The sequence below is a fragment of the Arabidopsis lyrata genome, assembly GCF_000004255.2.
Source record: "Arabidopsis lyrata subsp. lyrata unplaced genomic scaffold ARALYscaffold_7, whole genome shotgun sequence".
Taxonomy (NCBI): domain Eukaryota; kingdom Viridiplantae; phylum Streptophyta; class Magnoliopsida; order Brassicales; family Brassicaceae; genus Arabidopsis; species Arabidopsis lyrata.
The window spans coordinates 13,093,050-13,111,042 of NW_003302549.1; the positions used below are offsets into that span (position 1 = coordinate 13,093,050).

At 34.5% G+C, this 17,993-nt stretch overlaps 1 protein-coding gene and 1 long non-coding RNA gene across 3 annotated transcripts; both read right to left on the minus strand.

Annotated features, from left to right (window-relative positions):
• Positions 1-5,098: 5,098 nt before the first annotated feature.
• Positions 5,099-7,044, minus strand: LOC9304283 (cytochrome P450 705A20). The gene is made up of 2 exons (XM_002870200.2): positions 5,965-7,044; positions 5,099-5,881 (listed from the first exon to the last, which is right to left on the minus strand). Exons 1-2 carry the CDS (start codon positions 6,880-6,882, stop codon positions 5,246-5,248), a joined length of 1,554 nt encoding a protein of 517 aa, XP_002870246.2. The 5' UTR covers positions 6,883-7,044; the 3' UTR covers positions 5,099-5,245.
• A 6,172-nt stretch (positions 7,045-13,216) lies between these two features.
• LOC110226094 lies at positions 13,217-17,773 on the minus strand. 2 transcript variants are annotated; one of them, XR_002330215.1, is made up of 5 exons: positions 17,331-17,773; positions 17,161-17,243; positions 16,921-16,937; positions 16,749-16,839; positions 13,217-13,484 (listed from the first exon to the last, which is right to left on the minus strand). It is a non-coding gene; the product is annotated as an uncharacterized LOC110226094 (long non-coding RNA). The 2 variants fall into 2 exon arrangements; XR_002330214.1 differs by having other exon boundaries at positions 13,218-13,484; positions 17,161-17,246.
• Positions 17,774-17,993: the final 220 nt, after the last annotated feature.

Consider the following 17,993-nt stretch of genomic DNA (forward strand, 5'->3'; position numbering starts at 1 on the left):
CATGTGGAGATCCTAAAGTTGAGCTGGTTTTTGTTGTTTGAATGCATAGGGAAATTTGTGTGCAGGCTGCAAGAGTTTTGACAAGTTTGATTGTGATGGGCTCTGGAATCATAGCCAGGGCTTGTACTCAAGCACAAGTTTTGATTCTCCTTATTTTTATGTGTATGTTAGTTACTTAGATGATGAATGATGAATGAATGATGATTTGTTTCAGGGAAGAAGATGATTCTGAAGAAATGGGAGCATTGTTGAATTCATAAGGATGATAGTAGGAAACCCATCTATACAAGACAAAGGATTAAAAGTAAAACAGAGAGAAGATGGGAAGAGAAACAGAGGATAGAAACATAGCAATGTGACAGAAAACAGAGAAACATTTGAAGAGAAAATAAAAGCAAATGAGATGGTCAAACATAAAAACAAACGTCTGCACTACTCAATACTCATCTCTGATTTGGTCTGCCTTCACTCCCAAATATGTACAGTATATCCAAAATAACGTATGTTATTTATTTTATTTTTTTCGACTGAATAACTTTCATTAGCATAAGAACTGTTATCAAATTACATCAAGGCCAAAAAATTAAAGGATCGAAGACAATCACCAACAGAGAAAACAAAAAACGCATTACAACTAAGTAATACACATATCTTCAGTGAACAAATCCTTTAACCAAAAGGGGTAGCCCGAAGCTACGTATGATTGTCTTCGATCCTCCAAGGTAACACTCTTTGCAATCAAAAGAGCACCTTTGTTAGCTTTTCTATCTTCTTTGCGCAGCTTCCAGAAGGGGACAGTATCCAGCGCCTTAGAGATAAGTTCAGACTGTAGCTTGAAAGAGGGCCAAGCCGCCGGTCTACTCATAGCCTGCAAAAGGTCACAAGCTTCAACCGCAAAAACCACATATCTGATTTTGAGACTAAACATACTTTCGATAGTCCAAAGCCAGCCTTGTAGAACAGCCTCATCTTTTGAGTCAATGAGAGCAAAGGAAATTCTGCTGTGAAGTAAGACTACACCAGAAGAGTTCCTCAAGACCCATGCCGCTCCTCCAACCTTTTTTTCTCTGTCCCAAGTTGCAGCCACATTGCATTTCAACCAAGGCCTCTCCGGCGGTTTCCACACAGAATTTGAGCCTTTTGCATGCTTGGTACCAAATACCACAGACTCCTCCTCCACTTGTTGAGCTAAAAACCAATCTGAAGCATCCTCGTGGATTTTTCCAATCATTTCCAGCACCACAAAGACCAACCCTTCAAAAACAAGATTGTTTCGATTCTTCCAAAGACGCCATAAAATCCACGGGATTGCTCTTCTTTTCTCAACCTGAACAGAGGAGCACTTGGCCAGCTTGAGGATGTAATGGATATTGTGGTAAAGAGAGTGACCACCAAAACCATTCTCCGGTGAAGGAATGTCTGCAAGAGCCCAAACATGCCTAGCAAGAGTGCAAATAAAGAGAAGGTGGTTGATTGATTCACCTTCAAGACCACAAACCTGACATCTCTGGTCCAAGGAGATACCTCTAGAGGCTAGCTTCTCCGCAACTGGTATTGCACCACTGACAGCTTTCCACATGAAAACTTTGATTTTGGAAGGAGCTAGGGCAGTCCAAATCAAGTCTTTAATCGGGTTTAGTGAAGGGAGAGCAGCCGCAGTCTGAAAAAGCTCAATATTCTGGTCACGAGAGGCAAGCCAATAGCCAGATCTCACCGAGTACTCTCCGCTCTTGTTATGAAGCCAAATCCAGAAATCTTGGCTAGAGACAACTGGTTTGATCTTGTTAATGAGATCAATATCTCCTTGGAAAAACAATTCCTGAAGTATATCCGGGTCCCAGGTCTTAGAAATAGGGTCAATTAACTCTTGGACCAAAAGATCTAAGTCAACCAGAATGTTTTTCATAAGAGGGGCTCGCAGTCTACCATCAAGGAGCCACTGCCCAGTCCAAACACTAGTCGAAGCACCATCACCAATACAAGGCCTCAAGCCTTTTTCTAACAAAAGACGACCATGAAGGATACTCTTCCAAGCAAAAGAAGGCCGGCTTCCCGCAGTGGCCAAAAGGAAGGGAGAGTCCACAAAGTACCTGCTCTTGAAGAAAAGGGAGAAGAGACAGGAGGGATTGTGTAGCAGTCTCCAAGCTTGTTTAGCAAGCAAGGCTTGATTAAAAACCTCAATATCTTTGAAACCAAACCCACCCAGCGCTTTAGGAAGACACATTTTGTCCCATGAAACCCAGTGAATTTTCTTGTTATTCTCCATAGTACTCCACCAGAAAGAGGAGATAGCCCCAGATAAAGCAGAACAAGTCGATTTAGGCAACTTAAAACAGGACATTGCGTAAACCGGCATGGCCATGGCAACCGATTTGATCAGGATCTCCTTTCCTCCCTGAGACAATGTTCTAGCAAACCAACCCGAAAGCTTGTTTCTTAGCCTGTCATTGATGTACTCCAACATGTCTTTTTTTGAGCCACTGAAACATTCAGGCAGGCCAAGATAGGTCCCTGCGCCACCTTCATTGGAGATCATGAGCTTATTCTGAACTAAAACCTTTAAGGCATCATCAACTTTAGCACCAAAGGTGATAGATGATTTAACTTTGTTTATGATCTGCCCTGTAGCTTTCCCATAGATGTCAAGGATCTCTTGGATAGTATCACATTGGGAGACTTGTGCTTTACAGACAAAAAGGGTATCATCAGCGAACAGAAGATGGTTGATAGACGGTCCATGAGGAGAGAATTGCAGGCCATTGATTCTTCCATCTAGCTCAGCTTTATTCAGCAGATGGGACAAACCTTCAGTACATAACACAAAAAGAAAGGGAGACAGAGGGTCACCTTGTCTCAGTCCTCTCTGAGGCTCCACTAATCTGAAGGCTTGACCGTTGATCAAAACAGTGTAAGATACGGTAGTAACACATGTCATGACTAGATCAACCCAAACATCATTAAAACCCAAAGCAGATAACAAGGCACGAAGGTAGCTCCATTCCACACGGTCAAAGGCTTTCGACATGTCAGTTTTTATAGCCATAAACTCCTTGGAAGTGGCAGCGTGAGTTCTCAAGCCATGAACTACTTCATGGGCTATTAAGATGTTGTCAGAAATGAGCCTTTCTTCCACAAAAGCAGACTGGGACGGGGAGACAATTTCTGACAAGAGAGGTTTGAGTCTTGCCACAATAATTTTGGAGATAATCTTATACATTTCCGAGCAAAGACTAATTGGCCTCAAATCAACCATGGCAGAGGCAATTACCTTCTTGGGAATAAGGCAGAGCTGAGTTAAGTTCCATTCTTTTTGAAAGACTCCAAACTTGAAAAAATTCAAGACCTCAGTAGTGACCTGTTCTCCAACAATGTCCCAGTATTGTTGGAAGAAACAACCAGTCATTCCATCAGCTCCTGGTGCACTAGAGGGTTTTACAGAGAAAACAGCTGCCTTTACTTCTTCTTTTGACACTGCAGCACAAAGTGAGTCGTTCATTGAAGCAGTAACTCTTGGAGCAAAGTCTTGGAAAAACTGGAGATCAGCCTCCACAGGATAGGAAGAGGAGAAGAGCTTGTGAAAGTACCTGGCAGCCACATCTCCTTTAGAGGCCTCAGAACAGTGAGTAGAGCCATCATCATCTATTAACTTTTCCAGTCCGTTTTTATTCCTTTCAGCTTTGACTGAAGCATGAAAGTACTTTGTATTTTTATCACCAGAGTGCAACCAGCCATGGCGAGATTTTTGTGACCAGAAGCTCTCTTCCTCTCTATGAGCCAGAACCATTTCTCTTTTCAAAATTGCCATTCTTGAAAAGGAAGGCTGGACAGCCGCATGGAGATACTCAATCTCTTCTTGAATCTTATTGATCTTTGTTTGAGCATTGGTCACATTCTCTCTTTTCCATTTACTAAGAGCTTTTCTGCATCTCCTCAAACTTTGGAACACCGATTGACCAAACACAGAAGAAGAAGCCTGCCAAGCACTTACAATCGAATCTCTGACTAAAGGCTTGTGCAGCATTCTCTTGTCAAATCTGAAAGAGCCCCTATATGAATCTTGAGAAGAGACCAAATGCACCAAAACCGGTCTATGGTCTGATCCTTTTTTTTCCAAAAAAGCTTGATTAGATGCAGGAAAAACTTTGAACCATTCTTTATTCCCAAAACAGCGGTCTAGCTTACATTGAATCCACAGATCCTTGCGTCTACCACTCCATGTAAAACCATTACCAGTGCTAGAAAGCTCAACCATTTCGCAGCCCTTAAGCATGTTTCCAAAATCCACAAAAGAAGCCTCATTCCTTCTTGGCCCACCAAGCTTTTCACCATTGTGAAGGATTTCATTAAAATCCCCACCCATACACCAACAATCCTTTCTAGCAATACCAATTCTAAGTAGCTTCTCCCACACTTGATATCTCAGGCTGCTATTAGGATTGCCATAAACACAAGAGACAAAAAAACTAGAAACTCTCATATGTACACGGAGATCCAAAAGATTCTTGTCAACTTAATTCCTTAATTCCCTTTGTTAATATGGAAAAATGTTCTACAAAATACATCAAAACAGAGAAAAATATTTGTAAATTTTATGTCTATAGATGATTTATTTTAGTGGATGAAAAAATTGTTTTAGTAATTATAATTGTTACTATAATAAAAGAAATTATATAACTTTTAAAACTAATAAATTGTGACAGAAAATAATAAATTAATGTCAATGAAAAGTCAAAAATTGGATATCACCATTTGGTCGAGCATATGGACAAAATTTGGTCGAGCATATATGAATAAAATATTGCAGAAATCAAGTTTAAAACATTTGTGCTTTATGTTATAAATTGTATCTCATGTATGTTTTAAATTTTTTAATTTGCAACAATTATTAAATTTTCTATAATTATAAATTTTATTTTTTATATTAATATTTTTTTTTTTCTAAGAACCACATGTTAAGAGCCTACCATTAATCACACAAAAATCTTAACTCTAAAATACTATCTCTTAACAATCACTTTTACAAATAAATTACTTAAATATTGCTAAGATTAATTTCTAAGAGACTACCTATAATCATGCTCTAACAAACATTAAGAAATTAGCAAATATAATTCAACGGATCAAACATACTGAATATCAGATAGCAAATATAAAGAAAAAAATAGAAGAGAGCAAATGCAAACATATAGAACAGAAGAAAGTAAACTTGTTACAAGCACCCAAGTCAAGCATCAGAGCTGGAAATTTAGATATTAGAAATAAAAGAAAAAGGTTGAGTTCTTAGAACTGGAGTGCACATAAGGGGGTGAACCATTTTCAGGGTCATTCCTTCAAAAGTCTCTTCCATGTTGACCTTATCTTCTTTGATTTTCCAATCAAAGCACTGCACCATCACTCCTACTGCGGTTCCTACAAATATAGAACCAAGATTTGCTCCAGGACATCCTCTCCTTCCGCTGCCAAAAGGAAGGTACCTAAGTTCTTGCTCTTTCTCGTCCTCTTGCCCTGATCTTGAAAAACTTAAAAACCTCTCTGGCTTAAATTTTTCAGGATCTTCCCAAGAATCATAATCTCTCATCACAGCATAAGCATTAACAATGAGTGTTGTCTTCTCCGGTATGCAAAATCCTTTGACTTCACATTTTTCTTGGAACTTCCGTATTAAGACCGGTGATGGTGGGTGCAATCTTAGAACTTCCTTAACCACTGCTTGCAAATAAGGAAGGTTTGGTAAATCTGTTTCTTGGATCAACCTTGTTTCCCCTACAACGGAGACGATTTCTTCTCTCAGTCTATCAAGAACACTAGAATTGTTGATCATCTCGGCCATTGCCCACTGTGTTGTTTGCACTGAGGTATCAGTGCCTCCAATGAAAAACTCCTACAATGAGAAGACTCGGAACATTATAAGTAATTTTCGTGTAAATCATCAAATTAAATCGACAAAATGAGAGGAACATCTACCACGAAAAATGCCTTGATATGCTTCCATGTGATCTTATACTCAGCGTTTTCATCTCCATAAGCTTCCAACAACACGTCCATCATATCCATACCTTCATGATTCTTCTCTTCCAGTTTCTCTTTGTGTTCCTGAAGAATCCTCTCTAGCAGCTCATCGAATTTGTTGGAAACACCCATTATCTGTTTCTTGAATAGTGAGATCCGAAGCTTCGCAAGAGGTCTGCGCAATATAGCTGCCAAGAATATCTTCTCTGACAAAGCATACGTTTCATCAACCAAGCCCCTGACTCTATTTGATTCACCGTTGTCCTCTGAAAAACTCCTTCCCATGATCATTTTACACAAGGTGTTGTTCATGAGCTTCATTGCTTCCTTACCGATCTCAACGCTCTCATTCTTCGTGGCCTTATCGAGAATGCTCCTGTAAAACCGCTGTAGTTCTTCAACACGAATACCTCGTGACCGCTCCAGCACTTGCGGTCGGAGTAGCTTAGTGGCCATGAGCTTCTTCATGAACTTCCAGTAATCTCCATAGGGAGCGTTCAAGATGCCAGAAGCCCCAAACATGAGAGACTCATCAAGCGCAACAATACCGCGAGTGGAGACGTTCACGTCATGGGCCTTGAAGATCTCGTAGGCCATAGAGGCAGAGGAAACAACAATGATGGGTACATAGAAGATGCGGATAAGAAGGAGAGGTCCATACTTGGTGGAAAGTTTCTGTAGAGACTTGTGAGTTAGGGCAGAGAGGAGAAGGTGAAGATGACCGATGATTGGAAGAGAAGGAGGGCTTGGAGGCAGAACAAAGCTTCGTGAGTCTTTTGGTTTCTTGAATAAGAGAGAGTAACAGAAGAGTGAGAAGAGGCATAGAAGGATGAAGATAAAGAAGTTTTGGGAATCAACGATGATTGCTGCCATTGTTTCTCCAAAGTTAAGCGGCAGAGATGAAACATGATCAAGAATCCGTTAATATAATGTATCAGGGTGACCAACCATGCTTTGTTTATTACATTGGAAAAAAGCTCTATATTGAAGAACGTGACATAATGGTCAGCTGAATCCTTATATTTTTAATTGTATGTACTAAACGCTCGTGATTACATATATAATACCCATAATAAATATTTGGAGTTTTAAAAAATACTAAACATATTCACAATTTGTGGGAATATGAGAGAGTTGTTTCAATAAATGAAAGTATAATAATTTGTTTGCTTTCTTCTAAGCTTTGATTAGGTCAAGTGGTAAGATGTTCAGCTCCGCAATTTCTTTACTCGAGTTCTATTTAGGTTTTTGCATGGTACTATATTTAGTGACGGATCCAGAAACATTTGTTATGGGTTCATTATAAATATAATTATATGTTGAAAAAACATTTCTGAAATAATATTTTAATGCTTAAAAGAATCTTAGCTATTACTATTAGTTTACTTTATTTTATTTATTAACTAGATTTGGATCCGTGCAACGCACATGTTACTGATCGAAATTGTCATTTTTAATTTTTATTTTTGTAAATTTAACTAAAATTATATAAAAATATGTTTTAATTTTTAAAAATATAGTATTTTAATTATTTTTTAAATATAGATTAATTATGCATAATGTGCAATATAAAATAATATTTGTAAGCTTGTTTTTATATGTTACAGTATGATATTTAATAAATGTTCATATGTGTATTATTCAATTTTAATTAATTATCTACACCCATCGGAAGAGTGTATAACACTTTCTAATTTCAATGTGGGCAAGATGAAAACAAAATTGTGACAATATGATACAGTTTATATCTACATCATGCAACTTTACTTGATAATATGAGAAATCCTCAAAACAAAAAGACAAATTCATAACGAATTAGGAAATATGCACTAAATAATCTGACTAAAAAATAATTAAGAAAATAACATTAACTAAAAAATGTCTATTTGCTATATGGTTTTGTCAATTTTTTGTTCATATTACTCATGAGTTCTTCGTTGTCTCTTTTTTCTTTCTTCTCGCCGGCGAGAAGTCTCAAATCTCTCTTTTTATCTCATTAGATTTCTCTTATTTTTTTTCGATCTCCTCTTTCTTTTTCTTTCTCTCCCTCTCATTGGATTTCTTCACCACCATAATTTTTTTCTCTTTTCCATATCATTATTTATCTCCTTCGTCGGGCATCACCACCGAGTCTCACTACTTCGACCCACCAGGCCACCACCACAACTGAATCTCACAACTATCACAATCATCATCACCATCAATAATCTCGCTAATTTCGACCCACTACATTCATCAATATTTACCGCTACCACCACCAAGATTGAACCACCGTCATCAATACCAACACCACCGTTACCGCATCTTCACCTCTTTCCCTAACTACTCTTATTTCTCCACCTTCTTTATCTCCTCTGATATCGGGTCGAGCTTCTTTGACAACAACTATATTTTATGTCCATCGCCGTTCATAATTCTTAATTTTTCTTCATCGTCACATATTCTTAATTTGTCTATCTATCTATTTGTTTATCTATAGAAGTGAGTATTTAGAATCCTTTTCTTCTAGGATTAATAGTGATTATAATTTTTTTTTAATTATCATATTATACAATACAATTGTATAATTTCATAAATCTTTTTTAATTTTAAGGAAAAAGTAATCTTTTTCTTTTAGAATTAGTAGAATTAGAATTAGTAAATAATTTTTAATTTCTATTTTTATTTAATAAGATACATATAGTTTTCTTATAATTATCTTCTTTAGTTTTTTAAAATTGTTTTTATAAGATATATATGTATAATTGCCTTATAATTTTTTTTCTTAAATTTCTATTTTTATTTCATAAGATACATCTATTTTCTTCATATTTATTTTCTTTAAATTTTAGAATTATTTTATATAAGATATATACGTATAATTTCCTTATAAAGTTTTTTCTAAACAAATCTTTTTTTTGGTTTTACACTTTGCTAAATTTGACATGTGCGTATAGTTTCCTCATATTTTAAAAACAATAAATAAAATGAAAAAAAAAATTAACACATGTCAAAATCTAAAATCGATAAATTTGACACGTGGCACGATACTATAAGTTATTAAATTTGAAAACCATACTTTATATAATAAGATAAGATAGTTCTAGGAATAATATTGTGATTAACCCATATATTTTAGTTGCATATTACTCAGTCATGAGTCATCCCTATTGTTATTTTTTATTTTAATATTGGTGATGAAGAATAGTATATGGCTTTTCTTTGTTTTTCAAAATATTTACTTATCTAAATATATAAGTTAGTATCCCACATTAATGAATTGTTGTGTCTATCGATTATGGGAGTCTTTAGATGAAAGAAAACGAAAACAAAAAACTCAACACCAATTGCAATAACTAAAATATATTGGAAACAAAAATTGTAGACTACTTTATAGATTATGCATTTACCATATCAAAAGCAAATAAAAAAATGCGATGAAATGAAAAAAAATGTAAAAGAATGAATACAAAGACATGAATTGATGGGGGTCAAACATTTTTTTTTTTTGTAAGATGGGGTTGGTCAAACTTACATGCTTCAAATCAAACTATCCAGTATCCACCATAAACTAATAAAGTAAGCATGTAAACCAAACCAAATCATGGGACTAGGGGTGTCAAAATGGTTAACCTAACTCAACTCAACTCAACTCATTACCCAATGAGTTTAGAGTTAAATGAGTTCATGGGTTGACTCAACTCATTTAGCAAATGAGTCAACCCATAAACTCATTTAACTTGATGGGTTAGAAGGTTAAATGGTTTGACCCATTAACCTACTAATGTAATAAGTATATTAATAATTAAAATATAATAACAATAATAATAATAATCATCATCATCAACATCACTATTATTTGTCGGGAAAATCACGGAGTTACGTTTTTGGAGGGAAAATTACGGATTTTCTTTTTGGCGGGAAAATTTTACATTCTCATTTTTGATTAAAATCATAAAAAATTTGGCGGGAAAACACGGATTTACATTTTTGACGGAAAAATTACGGATTTACATTTTTGGCGGGAAAATCACGGATTTACGTTTTTGGCTGGAAAATTACAAATTTTCGTTTTTGGTTAAAAATTATAAATTTTTTTGGCGGGAAAATCACGGTTTTACGTTTTTGGCAGGTAAATTGCGGATTTACGTTTTTGACGAAAAAATCACGAAATTTATATTTTGTTGGAAAATTGTGTATTCACATTTTTGGCGGGAAAATTAAGGACTATATTCAATCGGTTTAGAAGTTTTCGTTAGACCCAAATTGAAATCGGTTTAGAGATTTGAATTGGTTTGATTCAATTTAACAAAAATTGATAGGTTAAATGGGTAAACCATTGAAACCATTGACCCATTACAACCCAAAAAATATGATCCATCAACCCATTTGACTCAATAACTCATTTGATCCATCAACTCATTTGAGTCAAAATTTTCTACTTATTAGGGTTTATGGGTTGAGTTGAGTTGGATTGACCCATGAATCTTGATCCATTTTGACACCCCTACATGGGGCCAATACCCCTCTCCTTGTTGGATATGGGCTATACCCCTTATATGCCATTAGGTCTAAACAGCGACTAAAGAAACTAACAGGCTGTCTGCTCCCAAACTTTGCCCATCAACTCGGCCCGCTAGACAAAACATGACAACAATTTGGCATGTTAGGCATGGCCGGCCGATACCGGAGGGCAATATGGGAAAGTCCTATGAGATACAAAAGAAACCCTAGGTCAGTACATAGTCTATAAAAAGTAGAAGAGAATGTTAGGAACAAGATATGGACCACAAGTCATTTCACAGAGAAAGAAAAAAGAGAGAGAAGTGCCTAGTAGAAAAGCCTAACTCTTTTCCTCTTCTATTTCGATATGTATTTTCGATTTCCGTTTGGTCGATCTGCTGTAGTTAACCACCAAACTACTCAGTCATAGTAAAGAAGTTATTCCGTTCTCCCTAAAAACCCGATATAAATCTGTTTTTACAATCTCGGTACAAACATCCTCCTTTCTCTCCTCAAATAGATCATTTCCGCCACGGTTTAATTGATTATAGATCGGATCTCATCCAACCCAAATAACGTCAATATACGTATAGAGCTCATATCTTGCCAAGCTGATAAGAAGAACTATTCAAGTCCAAATGTACGACGTTAAAAGTATAAATCAAATATAAACATATCTATTAGTCCCGTAAAAAAGGGTTAGTTGTCCGCATAACCAGTTTTAATCTAGAGATAGGTTTAAATACTACTGCAGATGATTTTAAGAATCAAATAAAATAAATAAAATAATTTATAACATTAAAACCCCAAAATAAAACTTCTATTTATAAAACATTGATTGCATAAAAATCAGTAAAACGTACTTACCAAAAAAAAATAAAAATCAGTAAAACGTAGGCCGAGATCTTGGTACCCAGCAAAATTGTAGGGGCAATGAGAAAATATGTTCAAACCGAATATCTAAAAAGAAAGAAGCATTTGAAATGTAATGCAGATCCTCTGTTTATATCCATCGACTGATTTATACTTGGTAAGTGTGGATAATCACTGCAACCCAAACAATGAAAGTAAAACACCGAGCACATGAAGCTTAATTAATACATCACATAAGAAATAAAAAGTGATATCATCTCAATCACTTTCAACATATTATCTCAGTTATAAGTTAACTCTTCCACAATAAAATTATTTCCAAGGCTAACAAAATTGAATCAACATAATAATCTCTTACAGTCTTACTACATGCATGCATACATACTTCACTCATCAAGTACTATACGAAGTACTAATTCCACAATCCCACTCGTCATAGTTTGAAGCTTTCCCAAGCGGGTGTAAAATCACCGCATCGGGGTTGGATCATAAGGAGAAATGGTTCTATAGACTTCCACAGTTGTCGTCGCATTCATCTTTGTTGGACTCGGATTTGTTTTTTCGATAAGGTTTGTGCTTCAGACTGTGTTTGTGTGATTGTGTCTGCCATTGTCACTTGAATCGTATTGATTTTTCAAAAAAGTTCCGATAACATAAAAGAAAGAGTAAGAGAAGAAGAGCTTTGTTTTTTTTTTTTTTTTTTATATCGATGAAGAGAGTTTGTACAGCTTGATACTACAAAGAATGTATACTAATGACTAAAAGAGAGAAATTACACTATAGTTGGATCATAAAAACAAGAGTCCAAATGTCCAATCATTGGAGAAACTCATGATACACAGATTTTTAGTTCTAAGATAAAACTGCATGTAAACAGTAAACACAGTAATATAAAAGGGATCGAATCTACAAATAATTTTTTTTGTAATTTTTTAACTATCTTACAATTAAAACAGTAATTACTGTGACTTATTGATAGTTAAAAAAATCAACATTATCAATAAGTCACAGTAAAATAAAATAATTATTTCTACCAAGAATCAACAAGTCGGCAGAAAAAGTTATAAATCATATTTTATCTCGTGAAACTATAAAAATAAATCTTGAAAATTTTAAAACCTTGTCATCCATCTTTAAAAAAATATAATCAATGATCATATTATTCATGAGTTCTGCAGCAAAATATAAAAAAAATAATATGTAAGCCGTTAAAAAAAAGTGATATGTAATTTGTGTAATATATTGTCAAGTGGAACTACAATTTATAACGTGATCAAAAAGAATAATAAGTTTGGTATTTCATCAATGAAATCAAATGCTTTTAACCCAAAAAATTGAGTATTGAAAGATAGTAATTAGGAGAAAATAGTTATGATATATCTTGAAAATTAATTCATAGTCCAATATATATTATATGTGAGTCAATAGAAGGTGAAAAGAAAGTAGATGTCGAGAGGCAACGAGTGCATCATAGAAGATGAGGAAAGAATTGGTAGTTAAAAGTGTTTTAATAAATTTCTAAACCTTAAAATGATAATACACATGACTAAGGTAAAATCTTTTAGATCTCATTCATTGTGTGAAATGAATGAGTTCTTAGAAAATACATTCTATATATTGTTAAACAAATTATTAGATTATAAAGTTGGGTTTAACCGTTTGGCTATGTAACCATGGAAAGGAAGATAAGATAGGCACATTGATGACTTAGTCGAGAATTCTCTTATGGCACGCTGCACAAGCTTCGTTGGGTAAAACAAGCTCGCTAAATATGTTCTATAAACAAGGTACTAGAGATATACCTTTACACTAAATAATGTTCATAAAACTCGGTATATTCGCATTTTATATGGAATGATGTTGTATTCATATTAACATTTAGTCATAAATAATATCTACAATTAAGTCAACAATCGATAATTAATGTCAAAGCATTTAAAGAAATGTCTTCATGAAATATGAATAAGAAAGAACTCTTTTAGAGATAAAAGATCATTAGATGGTCGTTTAATGAGTATCGATCGATCCCAGTCACTAGTATCCGCTACTTCTTCTCTCGATCATTTTTGGCCCGAACAAGCCCAATAACGCTCGAAAACCTCTAAATCCCGCTCAAGCACCTATAACATGTAAAAGACTCAAGACAAGACCACAAAAACGCAAAAGACGGACTACGACATGACAAACGACTCAAAACGGAAGCTAAACAAAGAATCTAAGATACCAAAAACGCAACATATCATGAGTGTAGTTTTCAAATTTTGTATAAAATTTAGTAAATTTATAAATTAAAAATATCCCTAATCAACCATATTAATTCATAAAATCTCTTTGAATTCCTAAACTAATAAGATACAAAGTAAGCAGTAAAGCAGAATAAACTATACAAATGGATCAAATCTGACTAAAGCGTACCAGCCAAAATCAAACACATTGGGCAGTTAATGTTTCTCTAATTTATGTAATTTACTCTCTGAGTCAAATAAAAATAAAGTAAAATAATTGTCAATATATTATTCTTTATAGTATAATCTAACACATAGTCGTCACGCAGTTATACTAAATTAGTGTATCAATACTTAAATTTGTTCTTGGTATTCAACTATTCATACATTCGTTTAATCTAGATATGTGATCATGTACGTCGGACTATATTTCGTATAGTTGACCATTATTTTTTCTAAAATAATGTATTAAACAGAAGAGAGTAAGGGGAAAAAAACTAAATTAAAACAAGTGGATTAAATGTGATTAAAGCGTAGTAAAACAAATCAAACACATGGGGCAGTCAGTGTTCCTCTAGTTTACGCAATTGATTCTCAGAGTCCATATTAGAATAACATTGTACTAAACAGTCAACATTAAGGAGAATAAACTAAACAAACAGGTCAAATGTTTTTTGAGCAGACAAAATGAAACATGTGGGATAGTTAATGATCCCTAAATTTAGGCAATTCATGACCCTCAGAGTCTAATTAGTAATTCCATATTTTTTCCTTTTTTATAATAAGTGTCATTTAAATATAAAAATTCATATTACACAATAAGAAAGAATTAAATTTTTTTTTTTTATCCTTAGTTAGTAAGGCGCACAAAAAAAAAATTCTTAGTAAGTAAATTATATAATATTTGGAGTAATCAATCAAGTCTTTAAGAAAAAACTATACAGTTTATCAAGAAAATAATTTAGATATGTGATTTTGTGTTGGACTCAAGCCCGACCCTCGACAGATTTCAACAAAACATTTGTATTGGGCCTCAAATTTCCGAACCCCATTTTGTGAGGTTTTTTTTTTTTAAGGCCCCACAATTAGTAAAATAAGCCTCAAACTTAGTAAAATAGACCTCAAAATTAACAAAAAAAACCCCATAATTAGTAAGAAAGCCTCATAATTAGTAAAAATCTTATAATTAGCAAACAATGTCCAAACTTAACAAAAAATGTTAAATAAAAATTATAAATGCCCCATAATTAGGAAAAAAAAATTTTTTAGCAGTTTTTACTTATTAAAAAGGACTCAAAATTTTTTTCGTATTCGCACTCGGATTTTACCGGACCGACCCTGGTTGGACTATATTTTCGTATAGCTGACAATTAAATTTTCGGAAAAATTTATTAAGTTAAACAGCCAATAAACTACTCAAATGGATCATATGTGATGAAAGCGCAGCAAACTAAATTAAACACATGGGATGGTCATTGTTCCTCTACTTTACGCAAATGACTCTCTGTATCCAAATTACAATAACATATTGTATTAAAACAAAACAGTCAACAGTAATAAGGAGCAGAAAAATAAATCACATGGGATAGTTAATGTTCCTTTACGTAATTGACTTTCTCATAGTCCTAATAGTAATAGCATACTCCATCAGTTTTATAATAAGTGTTTATAAAGAATTTTTTCAGGGAATGTGCTTTTAGTCAAGTAGTTAAGTCCATTTGACTCCGCTTTCTCCACCGGAGTTCGACTCCAGTAAGTCGCGTTACCCCGCGTAGTAGGGATTGGCTATGGATCGGGCTTTGTCGATCCAAAGATGTCAAAAAAAAAAAGAATTTTTTCATATATATTAAAAAATAATTTTTTTTGTTTTATCCGTAATAAATAAATTATACAATTTTTTAATCAATAAATCCATTGAAGTAGTAGAGAATAAATTATAAAATTTATCAAAAATTAAGGTTTTAGAAAACGCTTAATATGGGTGCACAAAGAAAAAACAAAACACTTACTATGAAATGGAAGAAATATTAAACAGTTTAGAATAAGCAGAATTAACTAAACAAACTGATTAAATATGGTCAAGACGGGTTAAATATTAAAATATGGTAAAGTGGAATGGATGGCTCAACATTATCAGCGGCTGATTTGGCAAAAAAAAAAAAAAAAAAAACATTTTGGCCCCCAAATTTTGGTTTTTGGTTTCTTACTATTAAAAATATATTATTTTGATAGAAATTTTATTATCAGGAAAACCAAAACATACATTAAATATTTTTGTGGATCCTTTCAATCTTATTTTTACTTCTTTTTTCTAATTTAATATTATTATTATTTTAAACGAATCCCTACATTAACCGAACACAAAATTGGGGTCCGAGCCGTCGCACCCCGCCATATCGTCTCAGCCGGCCCTAGAGCGGAGTAGAAAAAATGAAATACATGATGTAGTTAATTTTGCTCTAATTTACGTAATTGACTCTTAGAGTCCATATAGTTATAACAGTTTTATGATAAGTATCATTTTAAATTATTTCTTACATATATTAAAAAGTAAATAAATTTTTAATTTTTATCCTTTATTAATGCATTATATGATTTTTTCATTGGTTAATAACTTAAAGTAGTAGGAATAAGTATTAAAATTTATTGAATATATAAAACGACACTTACTTACTCTCAAATAAAACTTAAGTAATAAAACAACACAGTATAAATCCTAGTAACAATGTTATAAAGTTTAAAGATTAAAAATGGGGTAAATTAGAAGATAGAGTGAATTAAACTTGAAATTTTTTTAATTCCGTGGTCATGTAGCTGGAAAATCTTTAAGCTTGAATCTAGTGTGTAAGAAAGACACCAGCTTCTATCTGTGAAGAAAGCACAGCTTCTATCTTCTTACTTGGTTTTAAGTTTTAAGCATCAAACAAATAAAATTCCATATATGGATGTAGAAATTGAGAAGAATTTCATCGCTGGAAGCACTCATTAAGCTCTAGATTGTAGGAACAAAACGAATCAAAGATACGTAGGACTTTGACTTTTTCTGATACCATACATATCTCATGACTCATGACTCATGAGGGCAGAAAAGACCAAAGAATAATGAAAAGATCTCTTCTCATTAATTAATGTACAATAGTATACAGGATGGATCCTTACCTGGAGTCAGAATTGCGTTAGGCTGCCCAAGAGTAAATCACCTACTCTTCGCCGACGACACCATGTTCTTTTGTAGAACTGATGAGCAAAGCTGCAAAACACTTTTGAAGATTATTCAGAGATATGAGATAGCCTCCGGTCAAATGATCAATAAAGGAAAATCCTCTATAACCTTCTCTGCAAAGACACCTGCAAGCATCAAAGAAAAAGCTCACCAAACTCTGGGAATGCAGCAGGTAGGAGGACTAGGTAAATATCTTGGACTCCCTGAATTCTTTGGCAGGAAAAAGAAAGATATGTTCAACATGATAATAGATAGAATCAGACAACGAGCCCTAAGCTGGTCAACAAGATTCTTATCTACCGCAGGCAAGGATACAATGCTGAAAGCTGTCTTGGCTGCTATGCCTACCTATACAATGTTGTGCTTCAAAATCCCAGGATCTCTCTGTAAAAGAATCCAGTCAGCTCTCACCAGATTCTGGTGGGACTCCTCTGCTGAACACAAGAAAATGTGTTGGATTGCGTGGTCAAAGCTAACTCAGGCTAAAAGTATTGGCGGATTGGGATTTAGAGACATACCTAATTTCAATGATGCTCTCCTTGCTAAGATCAGTTGGAGAATTCTCTCCAATCCCTCCTGCTTACTGGCCAAACTTCTCCTAGGAAAATATTGCAAGACCTCTCCTTTCCTGGACTGCAAGGTGTCACCAACTGCATCTCATGGATGGCGAGGGATCTGCCTTGGTCGTGATCTCCTAAAAACTCATCTCAGAAAGGTAATTGGATTTGGTGCCAATACTTTGTTGTGGTACGAACCATGGGTGTCTCTCTCAAAGACGACTACTCCCATGGGACCACCAACAGAGCTCAGCCAACACTTAACAGTCGCAAATCTCCTCTGCCCTGTCTCTAAATCTTGGAACAGAGATATGATCCGAAAGCTTCTCCCGGCGTATGAACAAGATATTCTCTCCCTCCGACCAAGTAGAACAGATGCTATGGATCGCCATGTCTGGCTCCTCACCAAATCAGGTGAATACTCTTCAAAATCCGGGTACCACGCCGCTTCCCTGTTGGAGGAAAAACAAAATCATCAAAACAACCCTCTAAATGGTTTCAACTGGTTCAAGGAGATATGGAATATCAAGTGCTTACCAAAGATAAAATTTTTCCTCTGGAAACTCTTAAAAGATGCTCTTCCTCTAGGAGAAACCATGAAATCCAGAGGCATCAACCTGTCCG

What these genes read in the sequence shown, in the direction of transcription:
- LOC9304283 (XM_002870200.2), bottom strand. Translation starts at nt 6,882, where the DNA reads ATGGCAGCAATCATCGTTGATTCCCAAAACTTCTTTATCTTCATCCTT. An exon ending in ATATCAAGGCATTTTTCGTG is followed by an intron (nt 5,882 to 5,964) that starts GTAGATGTTCCT and finishes TTCTCATTGTAG; the next exon opens with GAGTTTTTCATTGGAGGCAC.